This window comes from Bos indicus, chromosome 25 (assembly GCF_029378745.1).
Source record: "Bos indicus isolate NIAB-ARS_2022 breed Sahiwal x Tharparkar chromosome 25, NIAB-ARS_B.indTharparkar_mat_pri_1.0, whole genome shotgun sequence".
Taxonomy (NCBI): Eukaryota; Metazoa; Chordata; class Mammalia; order Artiodactyla; family Bovidae; genus Bos; species Bos indicus.
Window position 1 is genome coordinate 27633876 of NC_091784.1, and position 19416 is coordinate 27653291.

The 19416-nt window shown below is 49.2% G+C and overlaps 2 protein-coding genes across 5 annotated transcripts; one reads left to right on the plus strand and one right to left on the minus strand.

Annotated features, from left to right (window-relative positions):
• The first annotated feature begins 2883 nt into the window (after positions 1-2883).
• Positions 2884-11003, plus strand: ZNF771 (zinc finger protein 771). Of its 4 annotated transcripts, none has more exons than XM_070779915.1 (4): positions 3004-3488; positions 8888-8985; positions 9146-9270; positions 9939-11003. In XM_070779915.1, exons 1-4 carry the CDS (start codon positions 3348-3350, stop codon positions 10730-10732), a joined length of 1158 nt encoding a protein of 385 aa, XP_070636016.1. In that variant the 5' UTR covers positions 3004-3347; the 3' UTR covers positions 10733-11003. The 4 variants fall into 4 exon arrangements, with proteins under 4 accessions (XP_019843755.2, XP_070636016.1, XP_070636018.1 ...); XM_070779917.1 differs by having other exon boundaries at positions 3383-3488; positions 8917-8985; XM_019988196.2 differs by lacking the exons at positions 8888-8985; positions 9146-9270 and adding an exon at positions 2884-2985 and having other exon boundaries at positions 3339-3488.
• Positions 11004-14349: 3346 nt separating this feature from the next.
• Positions 14350-18043, minus strand: DCTPP1 (dCTP pyrophosphatase 1). The gene is made up of 3 exons (XM_019988324.2): positions 17875-18043; positions 17081-17191; positions 14350-14841 (listed from the first exon to the last, which is right to left on the minus strand). The coding sequence occupies exons 1-3, from the start codon at positions 17970-17972 to the stop codon at positions 14541-14543; spliced, it is 510 nt and encodes a 169-aa protein (XP_019843883.1). The 5' UTR covers positions 17973-18043; the 3' UTR covers positions 14350-14540.
• Between the last annotated feature and the right edge of the window lie 1373 nt (positions 18044-19416).

Here is a 19416-nt window from a genome sequence, read left to right on the forward strand (position 1 = left end):
CCAAGTAAACCACTGAGGCGGAAGGCAAATAGTGAAATGCAGAATAGTGAAAAGTAAGATAAAGACTTTTCCAAATTCAACTTTCCACTGCCTAGTCCTAAACGGGGCCTGGCACATAATAACCCTCCCTCAATACTTTGGTGAATGATGTCCTTGAACATGATGTGCTCTTCACAAGAGTTCATAATCTCACAAACTGCTACCTGTTTGTCCATCTGGCAAACCCCCACTCATCTTTGAAGGTCCATTATCTCTTCAGTGGAGAAGGAAATGGCAACCCACTCCAGTACTCTTGCCTGGAAAATTCCATGGACTGAGGAGCCTGGTAGCCTACAGTCCAGGGGTCAGAAAGAGTCGGACACGACTGAGCGACTTCACTCACTCACTATCTCTTCAGTGAGTCCTGCACCCAATATCCACTCCCTTCCAGGGAGTTATTCACTCACCCCACTATTCTGCCAGAACATCTATTATTTCTTTTTCATATGTATATTATATATAAAATATTATCTAGGCTTCCCTGGTGGCTCAGACAGTAAAGAATCTGCCCACAATGCAGGAGACCCAGGTTCGATCCCTGGGTTGGGAAGATCCCCTGGAGAATATATTACTGGGTTTTAAAACTTTTTATTTTTGGCTGTGCTGGGTCTTTGTTGCTGCACGGGCCACTCTCTAGTTGCAATGTGCAGGTTTCTCATTTCAGTGGCTTCTCGCTATGGAGCACAGGCTGTAGTCGCACAGGCTCCAGTAGTTGCGGCTCCCCAGCTCTAGAGCACAGGCTCAATAGTTGTGGCACACAGGCTTAGTTGCTCAATGGCATGTGGAATCTTCTCCGATTAGGGATTGAACCTGTGTCTCCTGCACTGGCAGGGGGATTCTTTACCACTTAGCCCCTAGGGAAGCCCTACATGTGTGTTTTAAAATCATGATCTTCTTTACTAAACAAAGAGATTCTCAGGAACAAGCTCCGGTTCCAGATAGGTACTTGTTCATGATCTTCCTTCTACAAGTGTCTATTCCCAAATCCTCCCACAGTAGGAGGACCTTCCAGTAGGGACTTTCACTGCTCTCGGCTGAGTCTCCTCACTGATTCTCCAAACCCGGGGGAAGCATGTCTGGCCTTTTGCTAGATTTCCAGCCATAATCTGGCCCCTGCCTGCCTCTTTTCCAATTCCCACATGACATTTCTCCTCACTTGGCTCCAGCCACACGTCTTCTCTCTTTCCCTCAGACATGCCAACTTTAATCTCACTGTAAAGTTTCTGTAGTTCTGTCTAGAACATTCTTCATCTAGATTTTCAAATGATTAACCCTTTCTCATTATTCAAGTTTCATTTCATGTATTATTTCCTAAGAGATGCCTTCCATGCTCACATTAAAGAAGCCCCCAACCATAGCCACCCCCTGTTGCACCATCTGATCCTATTTCCTTCTGATACTTATCCTTAGCTGAAATTACCTTATTTACTTGTTGACATTTTGTACACCCTGAGAAGTGCCATAGTAGTCAAGGTTTTCATCTCTTTTGTTCATGCCTGCATCTCCAATATCTAAAATGGTGTCAGGCACACAGTAGGGCTCAATAAATATTTGATGAGAGAACGAACACAAAGTGATTTTGGGGATCCTGATTGTATCATACTCATTTACCCTCTTTTCACAGCTCTGAGGAAGAGCAAAACTTTGACCAGATGTAATCCCAACATCCAAATTATGCTCTGGGTTCTGCAGACTGAGGATCAGGCTTCACTCCTGGCTCTGCTACAATTTCCTCATGTAACCTCAGTTCTGAGAGATAGTTTGGTGCAACAGAAACAATATGAGCTTTGGAATTTGTTACTTACCAGCTAGGTGACTTTGAGAAATTACTTAAGCTCTCTAAGCTTTTAGTTCCCTCATTTGTCAAAGGAAGATAATATTATTGATCCCCACAGGGTTGTTGTAAGGACACTAGGGATTGTAAGCACTTACTGAATGTTATTTCTCTTTCTTTCGTCATTTCTGAATCCACATTGCCCCATTCATAAAATGGGAGAATTAAGTATCTTTTTCAAGAGAAGTGGGAAAATACAGATCTTTATATATGAACTATCTCAATTTTTAAATATTGGGAATTAAAATTTGTAAAAGACCTCTCAGGCTTTTTTTGAAGTTTACTTTTAAACTTGAGGGCCAAAATACTTCTGTGGACTGGATCTGGTCTGTGTGCTATAAATTTCCACTTCGGCTACTGGGCTGTCAGAGATGCTATGACGATACTTACTGTGGAACTTAGGTAAATCAGTTTACCTCCTTGAATTTCAGTTAGCTCATCTGTGAAATGGACCCACCTTTGTGAGATCAGGGGTGTAAAAGGTTTAGCATAACGATGGCGCCCAAGAGGCGCACCACACAATAAATGGCAGCGATAACTTGGGTGCCTGTTGTTAATTAAGTATGTACTAAAGGGGCAAGCTATCCCAGAGACATTGCCCCAAGGCAGTGCCGGGAAAGCAGAAAAGATGGAAGAAGAAGCAAAAAGAGGGAAGGAAAGAGGTAAGGAGGCAACAGGGTCCGCCCTCCAGGCGGGGCGCCAGCGAGAGGCCCAGGCAGGGGCGGGAGTGCACGTGGCCTATTTCGGGCGGAGCAGACGCGCTTGGCCGCCACGGAGACCTCCGAGCCGGCCACAGGAAACGAGCCTTGAAGGTAGGTCACAACTGGACTGTGAGGACGTTGAACACCGAGTAGGCCGGCCTGGGGTCTTTGGGAGTTAGGGAATAGCGGAAGGCGCTGGGTGTGGGCTTGCCACCCTCCCAGGGCAGTTTGGGCCGGACGCCTGGGTCCTCTGACCCCTCCCCCTCGGGGGCGGAGTTATGTGTTCTGAACCAATGGCCGGTCGCCTCTGAGGCCCCGCCCACGCCCCGCCCCCGGAGTCGCGGCGTCGCAGAGTGCCCAACCGCCCGGCGCCCTGGCCTGGGGCAGCGCGAGCGCCCGAACCTGCGGCTGGTGAGTGCGCAGCCCCCAGGGTCTCCGCCCCGATCCCGCCTCCAGCCCGTGCCCTAGAGCTCCGGGCCGCTGACCCAGGCTCCTGGGAGTGACTCAGCGCGGGGAGGGTGGCGTCTCACTGGGGCTGGAGATTCGAAGTGTTCAGGGCCTTGAATGCCAGGATGAGTAGCGTGAACGAGTCTTTCGAGCTGGTCCCGGGACAAGGCTGGGGCCTAGGGCCGGGCTGGGATACAGGGAAGAGGGTCAGACACAGATCTGGGCATGGGAGGAGAAGCCACGGCTGCATCGCCTTGTGTGGGCCAGAGCCATGGTCGGGGGGGCGGGTCCTGAGCTGACTCAGCTCCCTGCCCCAGGACACCAAGATGCCCGGTGAACAGCAGACGGAGGAGGAGGAGGAGGAAGAGATGCAAGAGGAGATGGTGCTGCTGGTGAAGGGTGAGGAGGAAGAGGGTGAAGAGAAGTATGAAGTGGTGAAACTCAAGATCCCTATGGACAACAAGGAGGTACGTGTCCCACACCACGGGGTCCCATCGGTCCTAAATCTGGTGCAGGTCCATCCTCCCTCAGTCAGAAGCCGGGGATCCTGCCCCTACTTTGCCTGGACTCTCAGGCTTAGAATCTCAGAGTTGGCCACCCATCCTTCTGTCCCATTGTCCATCCTGCCACAATACAGATGTCACGCCTACTGTGCCAGGCTCTGTGCTGGGTGCTGGAGAGTAAATGCCCTCCTCGTTTTCTCGTGGAGCTTGATGTGTAGCAGGGTTAGACTGACAAAGGTGTGGAAGGTTTAAAGAGGGGAGTTTTAAGGAGATCAAAGTATGAGTTAGATTTCCCCTTTCAGGACCCTAGCTTCCACTAGGTATATTTCTATTTCCCAGAACTTTACAACACTCCCACCCCCAGCCAGAGCAGCCCTTGTGTCCATATGCAGGGTTTCTGGGCCCGGGTTCCCTGATTTCTTCCTGCACAGGGGCCAGTTCCCAGGAAAAGAAAGTTCTGCTGCCCCCTAGTGGGTGTGGTGGGCCCTAGGGGGAGGGGGCTGGCTTCTGTGGCCTCCTCTTCCAGTCAAAATAACTATTTAGGGAATTCCCTGGCGGTTCAGTGGTTAGGACTCCGAGCTTTCACTGCCTTGGCCCGTTTAGTTCTGTTTTTCTCAGGCCTCCTTGGCCCATCCTCCTAGCTCAGCCTGCCTCTTCCGGCCCTGTGAATCCCCTGGTCTCCTTTGGCCTGTAAGTTAAGAACTCAAGACTCCAGAGTTTAGGGTGGACTTTCAACTCCATCACTTACTTACCAGCTGTGTGACCTTTGGCAAGTTTAACCTCTTTGTGCCTCAGTTTCCTTATTGGTAAAAGTGAAATCATAATAGCACCTACTTCTTGGGATTGGAAGGATTAAATGAGTTGATACTTGTAAAGAGTTAGAACTGTGTCTGGCACACAATAAACATTCTGTACATATTTGTTGCTATTATTATTCATTCTTCCTCCTAAAGTTCAGGACTTGGGGCGAGGTCATCCTTCTGGAGATGTTTCAGTTAATTTTTATCAAGGCCTCAATAAGGCTGAATCCTGGGGCTGGATGTGAACAGGGAAACCAACATGGAGGCCTAGACAGAGGATTGAAGGCAAATAAGGCAGTAGGAAAGGTTTCAAGGAAATAACATGGGCCTTGTAAACTTAGTGGGAATATGGCAAATAGAGGAGGAGGAAGGGCATTCCAGGATGAGGAAACAGCAAGTGCTCAGAAAGATAAGGCCAGAGAAACAGATGGACCAGAGTGTTTGCGTATAGTGAGCCTATAGATTTGTACCTACTGTGTTAGGTTATGCAGTGCTGTGAGAAGCTTCAAATCAGAGAAGAGGCATGATCACATTTCCTTTTTAGAAGAATCGTTGGCAGTTATGGGGAGACCAGGTCAGGTAAGGCTGATAGCCTGCTCTAAGGTAGTGGCAGCAGTGGAGGGAACATGGAAAGAGGGAGATATTTGGGAACACTGATTGGAGTGGCTGGAGCTAAGGATGGGAAGGGTGGAGGTAGGCATGGCTAGTCATGAAAGGGCGGTAGGGCTACACTCTGAATGGTGTCACTTAGTGGTTAAAAGCATCGGTTCAAATCCTAAAGACCACATTTACCAGCTTTGCCTCAAGAGCTCTCTCATCTATAAAATGAGATAATGAAAGTAAAATCCTTGAAATCTAGTCTAAATATCACGTGGGTGACTGGATTTGGAGGAGAGTAGAAATGAGTTACACACACACATCCCACAAAGATTTAGCACTGTGCCCACAAAATAGCTCATCAACTTGCTGTGTGGTCTCCTTGAGTCTGGGTTCTTATGAAATAGTGGTCTCCAAAGCTCAGTGTCCACATTCTATGAGTCTCAGCTCTCACCCAGTCCCGTGGCCAGTCATTGTCCAGGACAGGCCCTAATTATGCTACACGCAGGGATTAGAGTAGTCTCTCACCCCCTATCAAAATCCAAACTATCTTAAAGAATAGAAAGATTTTTTTTCCCAGAGGGCTCTATGTACATTCAGTTCTGTCTTTCCTTGCTTAAAATCGAACCTTGAGTGGTTTTGTTTCCCTAAGCTCCCACGCCTGGCATTCCAGGCTCTTCATCCTTCGACCTCATGGCTTCATCTCTAGTCAGTCAGCATCCTTCCCATGCCCCAGTTTCAAGTACACCTGACCTCGAAGACTTTGCCCGTGTGGTCTTTTGGCCTGTAAAATGCTCTTTACTTTTCCCATCTGCTTTCTCTGGAAGTAGTGCGCCTCTCTTCTAGATCAGCTTTTATTTTTAACATGCATACATTCCACTTGGGGATCTTGCTAAAGTGAAGATTCGGATTTAGTAGGTTTGGAGTGGGATTTGAGATTCTGCATTTCTAGCAAGTTGCCAGTGATGCTGCTGGTCTGTGGACCACCCTTCTTGTAGCAATGAGTGAGGGAGGTCAGGATTGTATTTTATACTCTGTACTCCAAAGAAGGGAGATTCAGATAGCTAAAAGAATCCAGGGGAGGGAGACAAGCTGTGGAGGTGACCTCAAACTTGTCAGTGAGATAGGATTGCATCATGGCTGAGAGAAACGGCATTTTGGACAATGACAGCCTTCCAGTGTAAACCCTGGCCTTGCTGATGGATCAGGTGTAGGGCCTTGATAGTCACTTACTTCTGAGTCTTCTATCCTTATTTTAAAATGGAGCTAATACAACCTAACCCAAAGGGTTAGGAGAATTTAAAACAAGAACATGGGTGAAAAGTATTTATTGCAGTTCCTGGCACATATTGAGTGCTTAGTAAATGGTAGTTATTTATTAATTAGAAAAGTAATGGTTGAAGAAGAAACTGGAACGCTTGCTCTTTTTTTTAACTTAAGCAGAAAGACAAAAATCACTAACTTTAAATACTTGGATTATCATATTATTATACTACATTGTATCCCCCTAGTGCCCTCATGTTAAGAGTGGAGATACCCATTATTCTAATTTTAAAATCTGACAGTTGTAGAATTGAAAAGACATGTAAGTCTAGTATTTGCCAAACTTCATTCACGTGTCTATTGCTCACCTGTTGTGCTCATTTAGTTGCCTTCTTCAAATAGATTCACATTGTTTTGATAAATAAATTTACCTTCATCTGAACAATAATGCTGATAAAACTGTGGGTTTCATGGGATCTGTTGTTTTTCTAATAACCATGAAGATAAATACATGATGATCATACTAAGATAAAAGTAAGCCTACATAATACTTAGAAGCCTCTTGCATTCTGTGATGTGCATACTTCAAGTCGGGAGATACTTGATGTTACCTAGCCTACCTTGCCCTCCTTGGTTCAGTGAGGCAGGGGGAGGGAGGGACTTGCCTGGGGTCTTAGTGAGCTAGACTCAACCCCTCTTACCAAGATTCTTCCTGGGGCACCCAGGGCCTTTCTTCCTGGAGTTAGAGATTCCAAGGGTACTTGGGTGAAGAATTTCTTTTTCCCAAATTAGTGGATCCAGGGTTAAGAAAGTCCTCAGACTGGTCAGTTACCTAAAGGAAGGGTGCCAAAGAAAAAAATGGGCCAGAAAAATATAGATATAATGAGAAAAATTCTTTCCACGATATAAACCCCATAGTTGTTAAAACCAGGGCAAGACTGGAAAGTATGACCTTGAGTTCAGACTGTGCCAAATTGCTGTGGGGAGTTTCTCAATTTAAAGTATCAAGTTGTATTTTAACCTTGAATCCCTCTTGGAGAGTGCCAGGCACTTGGAATCCAGCCGCTGGCACATCTTGGCACTCTGAGTGCAGGGAAGCAGTGTAGCCTACTGCTGAAGGATGAGAACTCTAAAAAGTCAGTCCTGACTCCCATGGGCTATATCAATTTAATCTCTCTCAGCTAAGTTTTCTCAGTTACCAAAAGATAAGGCCTGATCCTGGGGGTAGGACTGGGGGAGAGGGGTAACAGGAAGATTTAATACAATAATGTAATGTACTAACAACACTGTCAAATCTTACAGTCTAATGTTGTTATCAGTAATATCATTATATAAACTGTTGTAGCCAGGGTTGCTTTGGTTGGTGACTAATTTTTCAAACTGCTTTGTTTCCACATTTCTGAAAAAGTGAAAGTGAAAGTCACTCAGTCATGTCTGACTCTTTGCGACCCCTTGGACTGTATACAGTCCATGGAATTCTCCAGGCCAGAATACTGGAGTGGGTAGCCTTTCCCTTGTCCAGGGGATCTTCCCAACCCAGGGATTGAACCCAGGTCTCCCACATGGCAGGCAGTTTCTTGACCAGCTGAGCCACAAGGGAAGCCCCACATTTCTGAGGTGGTTACCAAAAAGCTGCTGTCTTTTTAAAATTAATTAATTGATTATTTTGGCTGTGCCAGGTCTTAGTTGTGGGATGTAGGATCTAGTTCCCTGACTAGGGATTGAACCAGGGCCCCCTGCATTGGGAGCATGGAGGCTTAGCCACTGGACCACCAGGGGAGTCCCAAAAGCTACTGTCTTTAACAAAGGATCTTGAAGGCCCTGAAGCTGCTCTCCTTACAACTTCAGAAAAAGGCCTTACTACTCCCTAGTGGTCACCTCTCGTTTCTTTATCTAGAAAAGAATAATGATAATTACTTGGTAGAGAAGGAGTATGGGGAGACAGAAGCTAATGCTGTCTTATCCTTAATACATGTCTGGTTTTGCACTTGGTCATGAATTAATATTCTATTTGCTTAGTCCATGAATGTGAACGTGAAGTCTCTCAGTTGTGCCCGACTCTTTGCGACCCCATGGACTGTAGCCTACCAGGCTCCTCTGTCCATGGGATTTTCCAGACAAGAGTACTGAAGTGGGTTGCCATTTCCTTCTCCAGGGGATCTTCCCAGCCCAGGGATCGAACCCAGGTCTCCCGCATTGCAGACAGGCACTTTACCATCTGAGCCACCAGGGAAGCCCTGCTTAGTCCATAGTAGAGATTCAACATCACTTTTGCTAGGATGAGCCATCTCTTTTCTACGAAGGAAGCAGTGTATCCTCAGTACTCTTTACTGTTAGTACAAATTGTTTTCCCTTCATCTGCCTCTTATAAAGCATTTCTTTTTTCTGATTTTATCTCTAGAGACCCAGACCTCATGAAACTGATTTATTCTCAAATTTTTTTCATTTCAGGCCTCAGAGTATTTGGGTTTCACCTTTGCTGCCTTTTGTGCAGCTTAAAAAAATGATAGGTGCTTGCTCTTAAAAGTTTATTAAAGAGCCTGAACTTGATTGTAGCCTGGCTCTAATCACCATGCTCTCCTGGGTCTCTGACCTCACTGGCTGCTCAATCTCCTTTGCTGGCTGCTTTGCATCTTGCCTCCCAGTTCTCTTTAGTCCCTGAGTGAACACATCCAGTCTCAAGGCTTTAAAAATCCCCCGCAGGCTGATGTCTTCCCAATTTACATCTCCAGCCTGGGCCTCTCTCCTGAGCTCCAGATGTGTCCAGGACAACTGTGGATAGGATCAGAAACAGATCACAGGTACCAAGTCGTTGTTCCCCCGAAACTGGCCCCCCCCCCCCCCCCCCCCCCCGCCATTCTGTAGATGATAACTCTGCCTTTGCGATTGCTAAGCTCAAAATCCTTGGAGTCATGTTGACGCCTCTCTTTTCTTTATATCTCATGTCTAATCTATCATTAGGTTGGCTGTCTCCGATTGCGGAATATATCCAGAAGCAGACCACTTCTCACCACTTTCTCTTTCCACCTCTGTCACCTGGGTCCAACCCATTGTCTTCTCTGGCCTGCAGTACAGGGGCCTCCTCGGTGGGTTTCTGCCCCTTCTCCTCCTTTATTCTGTGGAACCTTTTAAAATATGAGTCTTATCTGTACCTCATTGCTCAGAACCTTCCCACATCTCCTCTACTGGTTCCTCATCAGATTCTCATTCAAGGCTAATATAACGCCTTAAGGACCATTCCATGGATTGCTCCTCCCCTCCTGTGTTCTGCCCTAGGCATTTTTTCTTGCCATTCCTGGAACAGAAAAACTCCTGCCTCGGGGCCTTGCTTTCCCTTCTGGAACCTGCTCTTTCACCTCCTTTAGGTAAAGGCTCATGACATCAGTGAGGTTTCTTAACCCTAATTAAATTTGCACCATCCCCCCAGTACCAGCACCCCTTTCATCCATTCTTCCTGAAATTATGAATTCAGAAAAATTTTAATGCTGAATCCCCAGTTCCTAAAACAGAGTCTGGCACATTACGCGCTCAATAAATTTTGGTTGAATTAATAAAGAAGAGCTGGAACGACACCAGGCATTGTGATATGTGCGTTAATTATCTCCTTAGACGCGCACAACCGTCCTGAGAGGTGCACCCCTTGGCTTTTAACTACTGTAAAAACGGGGGACGGAGAGGCTGCAGCTGGCGGAGCCCCAGGTCTCCGGCTCCTGGGTCTCTCCGTCAGGGCTGACCTGTTCCCCTCTCCCCGCAGGTCCCGAGCGAGGCGCCAGCGCCGTCTGCGGACCCGGCGCGCCCACACGCGTGCCGGGACTGCGGCCGCGCCTTTGCACGCCGCTCCACTCTGGCCAAGCACGTCCGCATACACACGGGCGAGCGGCCCTTTGCGTGCACCGAGTGCGGCCGGCGCTTCTCGCAGAAGTCGGCGCTGACCAAACACAGCCGCACCCACACGGGCGAACGGCCTTACGAGTGCCCGGAGTGCGACAAGCGCTTCTCGGCCGCCTCGAACCTGCGGCAGCACCGGCGGCGCCACACTGGCGAGAAGCCGTACGCATGCGCACAATGCGGCCGCCGCTTCGCGCAGAGCTCCAACTACGCACAGCATCTGCGCGTGCACACGGGCGAGAAGCCGTACGCGTGCCCGGACTGCGGACGCGCCTTCGGCGGCAGTTCATGCCTGGCGCGCCACCGACGCACGCACACGGGCGAGCGGCCGTACGCCTGCGCCGACTGTGGCACGCGCTTTGCCCAGAGTTCGGCGCTGGCCAAGCACCGGCGCGTGCACACGGGCGAGAAGCCGCACCGCTGCCCTGTGTGCGGCCGCGGCTTCGGCCACCGCTCCAACCTGGCGGAGCATGCGCGCACGCACACTGGCGAGCGGCCCTATCCTTGCTCCGAGTGCGGCCGGCGCTTCCGCCTCAGCTCGCACTTCATCCGCCACCGTCGCGCGCATATGCGGCGCCGTCTCTATATCTGCGCCGGCTGCGGCCGGGACTTCAAGCTACCAGCTGGAGCCACTGCCACCGAGCGCTGCCCAGATTGTGAGGGCAGCTGAGCCGCCGTTTCTTTTCTCCGCGGGGTGCGAGCCTCCATGTGGGGAGAGGCACTCTGGGATCTTAACCTGGGGCTGCGTTAATCTGGACAACTCCCCGCCCCACCACCAGCGTCTTGAATAGGATGGGACTGGCAGGCCTGGCTGCCCTGGAACTGGGAGACAGGATTCCCCTACCGGGATCCCTGGAAACGTGCCCACTTCCCCCTCATTACATCCCCTCCGCCCATGTTAGAGTGAATAAAGTATTATATCCTCACCCCACCTGTGCCTGTGAATGAGGTGGGTGGGGAGAGGCAGAAAGCTGGGGGTCTCCCTAGGCTTAGGTGAATCGGCATGGATTCAAGAGGGGCTATAAGCCCAAAAGGGTTCCAGGAACTGCGTTTATGGGTGTGGAGTCATTCTACACTTGCTCCTTGGTTATGTCTTCATGAACTCAGATCTAGAAGGTTCATAAATTTGTCACATTCGTAATCAATGGGCACTGCATTTCGCAGAACTTTGGTGAGTGGGCATGAACCTTATGCAACTCAGTCTAGCAAAGAGAAGCAACAGTGGCAACTTGGTGTGCAGGTGTACGCTCACTCATGTCTCTTTGTCAGTGGTAACCCACCAGGCCCCTCTGGCCGTGTAATTTCCCAGGAAGAGTACTGGAGCAGGTTGCTATTTCCTTCAGAATTTTCCCAACCCAGAAATTGAACTCATGTCTCGGCTTTCCTGCATTGGCAGGCGGATTCTTTACCATTGCACCAGTGCTACATTATTACTAGCTCATTTTCATCATCAAAGCATTACAAAGTTAGGTAACTCATTTTACGTCTATTTCTGCAGATTATCAGGTACTGACAGCGTCAGTAGTCCCTTGGGGGACTGACAGCAGTCTCTTGTCACTGGGACGATGATGGTGGAGCTGTTGGATAGGAGAGGTCCTCAGTGCAATCTTGGAGTTTAGAGAACCTCTTCCCAGAGGTGACATTTTTTTTTAGCTGTGCCCTGCAGGCATCTTAGTTCCCTGACCAGGGATGGAACCTGCACCTCCCTGCATTGGAAGCGTGGAGTCTTAACCACTGGACTGCCAGGGAAGTTCCCTCAGAGGTGACATTTAAGCTGGTCTTAAGGTCAAGAGAGTTGGCATTGGGGAAGTATGGCGAACCTGCATGGCAGACTTGTTAGAGCTTGCAGACATCCTGGGGGGTGGAATGTAGGGACAAAAAGCAAGGAGGTTGGCAGGAGACAGACCACTAAGGACATTGAAAACCAGGCGAACGGTTGAGAGGCCACAGAGAAGCCTTGAGGGATTAGAGGGGAGGGAGGGATCTGACATATTATAGAACTAGAATTCATAGGAGTTAAAGTGGACCTGGGACACGGGAGAGTTGGGGCTGATTTCACTTCTTAGCTTGGGGGACTGCAGGCAGTGTCACTGAAATGGGGACAGATGATGAGCAGGATGGGAGTTGAGGTGGCGGCCATTGTTGCAGCCCAGTCTGGACATACTGAGTGTGAAGTAAGCGGAGGCATCAGGGAGGTGATAGAAGTAACAGCTCAGGGATGTCAGGTCCGGAAGGTATGGCACCACATCCAGAAAAAGGTACTCGAGAATGTGAATCTGTAAAGGAACAGCCAGAGGTAGAAAGAAAACCAAAAGTGTCTGGGAAATCTAGAGCAAAGTGTTTCACAGAGGAAACTTAGCTGTCAGATGCGGCTCTGGTGAACACTGTGTGCGTGTGAATTTAGGGAAAGCGAAGAGAACAGTTTCAGTTGAGGTGTGTGCATGCTCAGTCGTGTTGTGTCCAACTCTATGAGCCCATGGACTGTAGCCCGCCAGGATCCTCTCTTCATGGAATTCTCCAGGCAAGAATACTGGAGTGGATTGCCATTTCCTCCTCCACAGGATCTTCCTGACCCAGGGTTTGAACGCACGCCTCCTGTATCACAGATGGATTCTTTACCCCTGAGCCAACAGGGAAGCCCCTCCAGGGAAGGGGTGGGGGTGAAAGCCAACCTTGAGTGGGTTAGGGCAGAAATGAGGAAGCAGAGTGGGTGGCTTGGCTATGAAAAGCACGATGGAAGTAGCTGGAGTTTTGTTGGTTTTTCCTTACCAGTAGGGAAGAGGCTCGATTATGCTTTATGGGCTGGTGGGAAGGGCTAATGGAAAGGAAGAGACCTTGATTATATAGAGGAGAGGGGAGATAATTGATCAAGGAGACAGGATGAAATAAGAGATCAATAAGATAAAGCTCTTGCTATCACTGTTGGGAAGAGGAAAGGAAGGTTTGGAAACTTAAAGCAGTTCCATTCTGATGAATTCTCTTACCAGGGAAGTAAGAGAGGTCACTGGTTAAGAGGGAGTGAGGTCATTAATTAGAGGACTGAGGCCAGTAAAGTGGAAGGCTTCATTTCACTGATGTGGAAATAGGGTGAAGGAGGCAGGCCACAGGTATCTCTGAAAAGGAAGTGACGTGCCTGAGGTCACACAACGTGTGAATCATACATTCCCAACGCTAGGTATAGAAGTGGAACAAACAAACTGGCCTTGGGAAGGAAGGCCACGGAGGGGATGGGGAATGTTAGGCATTCCAAGGTCCAAAAGAAAAGAAGCCTTGTTCTGCTCCACACCAGACAGACCTGACCCTGATCTGTGCTGCGGGCCAAGGGAGAGGGGCGGAGGGCTCACAGCTCTGGGGTCTGATGGACAAGACTGGGGCCTGAGACTCAGCCCTAGGCCCAGGCTGGCCTTAACATGATATTTCCTGCCTTGGGCCCCTGAAAGTTTTGAGTTGAAAGAGCAAACTGATAACGACAAATGCAAACTTAACAACTACCTACTATGCACCAGACACTGTCCTAAACACTCTACTTTTTTTTTTTTTTGACCATGTGGCATATGGGATCTTAGTTCCGCGACCAGGGATCAGACCCAGGCCCCTTGCATTGGAAGTGTAGGGTCTTAACCACTGCGCCACCTGGGAAGTCCAGCACTCTATTTATAATATAATAGCTTATTTAAACCTTACAGCCCTACTAAGTAGATACCATTATTTCCATTTTAGATGAGGAAATGGAGGTACAGAAAGATAAAAATATAATGAACATCGTGTTGCATGCTAAGTTGCTTCAGTCGTGTCCAACTCTTTGCAACCCTATGGACTGTAGCCTGCCAGGCTCCTCTGTCCATGGGATTCTCCAGACAAGAATACTGAGTGGGTTGCCATGACCTCCTCCAGGGGATCTTCCCCACCCAGGGATCAAACCTGTGTGTCTTATGTCTCCTGCATTGGGAGGTAGGTTCTTTATCACTAACACCACCTGAGAAGCTCCATAATGAACATCATCTAGTACCAAAGATGGCATCTGAGCCCAGATAGCCTGGCTCCAGAATCTGGGCTCCTATCCAACACTACATAAAGCCTCTGATCTTATTTAGAGAAGGGGAAGGGACTTACGTGAGATCAGACAGGGAACTTTCTAGAAATCAGATCTCTCTGCTCTGCAGGTGGGAGATACAATAGAAAAACATGGGAGTTGGGCTCACAGGCATTCCGGGTGCCCCTCTCCAGCGTGGACTGGGACAGAGCCTCCCCGGCTGCCCTAGGAAGAGTCTAGAAGGTGGTAACCAAAAGTTTTATTGAGGGAGAAAAAAACAGGAGGCTATCTTCTGGAGGTTCTGGGGCCTTAGACCTCAAGAAGTGTAGCGCCAGGTCCATGACCTCTTAGGAAAGAACTAGAATGAGGTACCTTGACCAGGCACCCTCTGCTGCTCAGAGGCCATGCTGAGCTGCAGGTTCTGTGCCCATGTTTCTAGGTTGAGACCTGACCTGTAGACTCAGAGGCAGGGTCTGCAGGCCCCATGGCCTGGTTTTCAGAGGTGGCCCCGTGGGGCAAGTCTGTATACTTGCAGGCAGAACCACGGGATAGATGCGCTGGGTAGCGTCGCCGGTTGGTGTCCATCTTGCAGAGCACTGCTTGGGGCAGGTCTACACGGCAGCGGGCTGCCAATGCTACCAGGTAGATGAGGACATCACTGAGCTCCTCTTGAAGGGCTGCTCGTTCCCTGGGGGACCAGGCTTGGGGCCCAGGCTCCTCATCAGGCTTCCACTGACTGGGGACAGAAGACACAAGACAGGCACACACACACAGATGCTAGCTAGGACAGTGGGTTCCACCTCTCTCAGGAGCAGCCCACATCTTGAAGCAGTGAACTCCCACCTCCTAGGAAGTTTCTTCCAGGACAAGTCAACCCATCTGGGCCCTGGACTCCTTATGGTGGGGAAGAGACCTCATCAGATGATTCACCCAGACCTCTGTGTCCCTACCTAAGCCAAGGAGAGGACATTTCACTTATTGGGACCCAGTCCTACCTGCCAACCCCGTCACTTCTACCCCAGACTAAACCTTAGACCTGGACCACTGCAAAAGTCTGCTAACTCATCTTCTCTTCTTACCCTGCTGCTGCTGCTGCTGCTGCTAAGTCGCTTCAGTCGTGTCCAACTCTGTGTGACCCCATAGATGGTAGTCCACCAGGCTCCCCCGTCCCTGGGGTTCTCCAGGCAAGAACACTGGAGTGGGTTGCCATTTCCTTCTCCAATGCATGAAAGTGAAAAGTGAAAGTGAAGTCGCTTAGTCGTGTCTGACTCTTAGCTACCCCATGGACTGCAGCCCACCAGGCTCCTCCGTCCATGGGATTTTCCAGGCGAGAGTACTGGAGTGGGGTGCCATCGCCTTCTCTGCTTCTTACCATACCATCTTTTAAAAGAACAAATTACATTTCATCCCTCCCCTGCTTAAAACTCCCCCAGCTGGACTTCTCTGGTGGTCCAGTGGTTAAGAATCTGCCTGCCAATGCAGGGGACATGGGTTCGATCCCTAGTCCAGGAAGATTCCACATGCCATAGGGGCAGCTAAGCCCATGTGCCACAACTGTGAGCCCATGCACTGCAACTACTGAAGCTCGAGTGCCCCAGAGTCCATGCTCTGCAACAAGAGAAGCCACTACACCTAGAGAGTAGACCCTACTCACTGCAACTAGAGAAAGCTCACATGCAGCAACAAAGACCCAGCACAGCCAAAAACAAAAATGACAACTCCTCCAACTGTTTTTGGAATAAAATCCAAACTCCTACCTCGCCCTCCAGGTTCTGTATGAAATGACTCCTGTCTCTGCCAATGTCATTATCCACCACGCTCCCTCTCACCTGGCCCCCACACCCCCTTAAAGCCACTCATTCTGGCCTCGTCTGTCTTGCAAATAGGCCAAACTGTCACAGGGCCTTTGCACTTACTCTGCTCCCGCAACCTTGAATGCTCTACCCCACCCATGCTTCCCATCAGGTCTCAGCTCAAATGTTACCTCCTTAGAACAGCCTTCTCCCTCTGTTACTTTCTTTCTCAACACCTCGTGTTATTTGCCTCCTAGAACTTGTCACAATTCCATATCTTTTAAAGTTAGTTCACTTATTTATTGTCAGTCTCTTTGCACTGTGAGCGTATCCATCTTGTTCAAGACCATATCTTGATTCTAGATGACCTAGCACCCAGACGGTGCTCATGGACCGTAATGAATGAATGAATGGATTGCCTTCCCACACATCTGTGCTGTCATTTCTCCATGCCCCTGAGACTACCCTGGTTTAGTCCTCACCACATTTTGCCTCGTCTACACCAGCCTCCTCACTGATCTCCCCTGACACAATTTTCCTAGGGGATCAAATCCACTCTGCAGGTACAGTGATCTTTCTACCACTCAAATCGGGTCAGGTGTTCTGTCCAGAACTCCATTACTTCCCAGCCAAATCCTACCATTCTGTGTTCCTATCCTACCCCTCTCCTCCGCAGCCACAAGAGATTTATGTATTGAGTACTTATTGTGTGTCGGGTACTTGAGACACACCAGAGAACAAGACAGATACAAAACCCTCACCCTTTGTCAAGAAGCTTACACTAAAGGAATCCTACATTATCGCTGAATTCCTACATTCTCACTGAATTTAACTCGCCCTTTTCCATCTCACTACCTTTGCAAATGTGGTTCCCCCTCTCTGGAATGCCTTCTATAGAAGACCAGCCTTTCTACCCCAGAGGCAGAGGTATAGGAAGGTTCCCACCACCCCTTCTCAGACCTGGATCTGCCTTGCTGTTTTTACACCTTTCTCTCCCAGGAGACTGGGAGCCCCTAAAGGGCAGCAGACCCATAAGTCATCTCTCTGGATGCCCAGCAACCAGGTACAGAAGAGCTTGGTAGTGAGGAGCGGAAACTGGATCCATGGATATTTGATGGTCAAATGAATCCTCCCCTCCCCTCCTCAACACAGACTCTTCCAGAAAACCTGTCATCTACTCACAAGAGCTCTGCCAGCTCCCCAACTTCCCCCACCAAGGCCAGGAGGAGGTTTCGAGGCTGATGGAACTGCTCCCAGTCTCGTTCAGCAGCGAACTCAGCATGGAGGCGGCGACTAGAATGGGAGAAAGGGGTGGAAGTCCAGGTCCAAGGTTAGGGGATGGGGGAGGAGATGCAGGGCCCTGGCAGGTACTCAGTGAGATGCAATGGGGGCATGCGAGTCAGAGAGGATTCTGCAACTAATTCTTTGGATGGCCTAAACAGGTCATCTCTTTTTTAGAGGATTTGGTTTTCTCATCTGTAAAATGGGTGCATCCTTACACAGACCCTAAACTATCGAAATCTAATAATACCCTCATTTTCTTTATTCCATTTCCTGTTGCTGCTTCTGCAGTTTTCCTCCACCCGGAATAACCCTGTCTCTGCATATCTAAATCCTATTGATTTTACAGAATGCAGCCCCAGGACACTTCCCCCAAGAAGCCCTCCTGGATTTCCTCCAGAAAGAAATGTTTTCGATGTCTCAACACTACATTTGCTCCCATCCTACCTCCCGCTCCTGGAGGACAGAGGCAGGGCAGAAGCATCACCGTACTCCGGTAGGTCCCCTGCCTCAGATGTGTATAGTTAAGCCCATTTTGCAGAGGAGAAGGTTAGAAGGTTCGCCTGCGGTCAGCCCCCAGAACTAGGACCTGAGCACAGCCACTAGCCTTTTTTTCCGAACACGTGGAGGGACCCTACCCGAAAGGAGGGAGGAGGGGCGATCTCCCCAGCTCAGGCTGGGCAAGGACGGCTTACATGTCCTCCAGCGTTGGTTCCGAGCTGAAGCTGAAGGGGCCGGTAGCAGTAGTGCTCTCTCCTCTGGCACCTCCAAGCATCTCTTCACTCGCGGACATGCCGCCCACCGAGCTGCCGCCGGGACCGTCTGGGACAACCGGGAGCCAAGCTCGGAGCCCCCGCCTCCAGAGCCCCTGACCAATCACAGGCGTTTGTGATTGCTTCACGGGGGCGGGGCTGAAGGAAAGACCAATTACTTATGTGGAGCTCGCTAAATCCCTCCCCTTACCCGGACTGGACCAACCTGAGAGGACTTCAAGCGGGCGTTCCTTGGCTCCCGCCCCTGAATTCTTGAGTCTTGACCGAGAACCTTAAAGATATAGGTACCAGATTCGACCAGGGGAAGAGACAAAGGGCAGAGGTTGGAGAGCGCAAGCGCGTCACTTCCCTTTGGGGCGCCAGATGGCACCAAAGCGAAATGACAGAGCGGGGAGCCTCGTGGCGAATCCCAGAAACGAATGATTTAAAGGAGAGAGGGGAGCTTATTAAAACGATACAGGAATGTCTCCAGGATAAAACTGAGCCTGAGGAATGAACTAGAACTAGGGTTGTTGTTCAGTCGCTCAGTCGTGACCGACTCTGCGACCCCATAGACTGCAGCATGCCAGGCTTCCCTATTCTTCACTCTCTCGGAGTTTGCTCAAATTCGTGTCCATTGAGGACTTCTCTGTAACCTAAAAGGTAAAAAATCTGCCTGCAATGCCAGAGACCAGGGTTCGATCCCTGGGTCTGGAAGATCCTCTGGAGAAAGGAATGGCAATCCACTCCAGTATTCTTGCCTGAGAATCCCATGGACAGAGAAGCCGGGTTGGCTGCAGTCTGTGGGGTCGCCAAGAGTCAGACACGGTTGAGCGACTAAAACACACACACACACATGTCCATTGAGTTGATGATGCCATGCAACCATCTCATCCTCTAGGGGAACTAGGGAAGCTGTTTCAATTTTACATATTTAATCCTCACAGCTATTCATTCAGTCCTCAAATCAGCCCTCTGAGGTAGTTAATATTATAATCATCATCTCCATTTTACAGATACAGAAACTGAGAGATTGAGTAATTTAACTCTACAGCTAGTAAAGTGGTAGCCAGGTTACAAATTTAAGCAGTTTGGCTTCAGAATCTGGGATAACTCCTACACTGCTGCTGCTGCGAAGTCGCTTCAGTCGTGTCTGAGTCTGTGCAACCCCATAGACAGCAGCCCACCAGGCTTCCCCGTCCCTGGGATTCTCCAGGCAAGAACACTGGAGTGGGTATATTGTCTCAAATGGTGATAAGTACTATGGTAGATAGCAAGATAGAAAGGACCTGGATCCTTGATAACATTGCTGAGCCACTTATTTTAAAATAGGTTACAAAGATGCCCTGATTTAAGACTCTGGTTATATAAGATAATAAATCCCTTTATTGGTCAAACCACTTTTAGTGTTTTTGTTACTTGTCTTTGAGAAATTGACATTTAACCTGAGTAATTATTAATAAATCAAGGGGAATAGGGGACTTC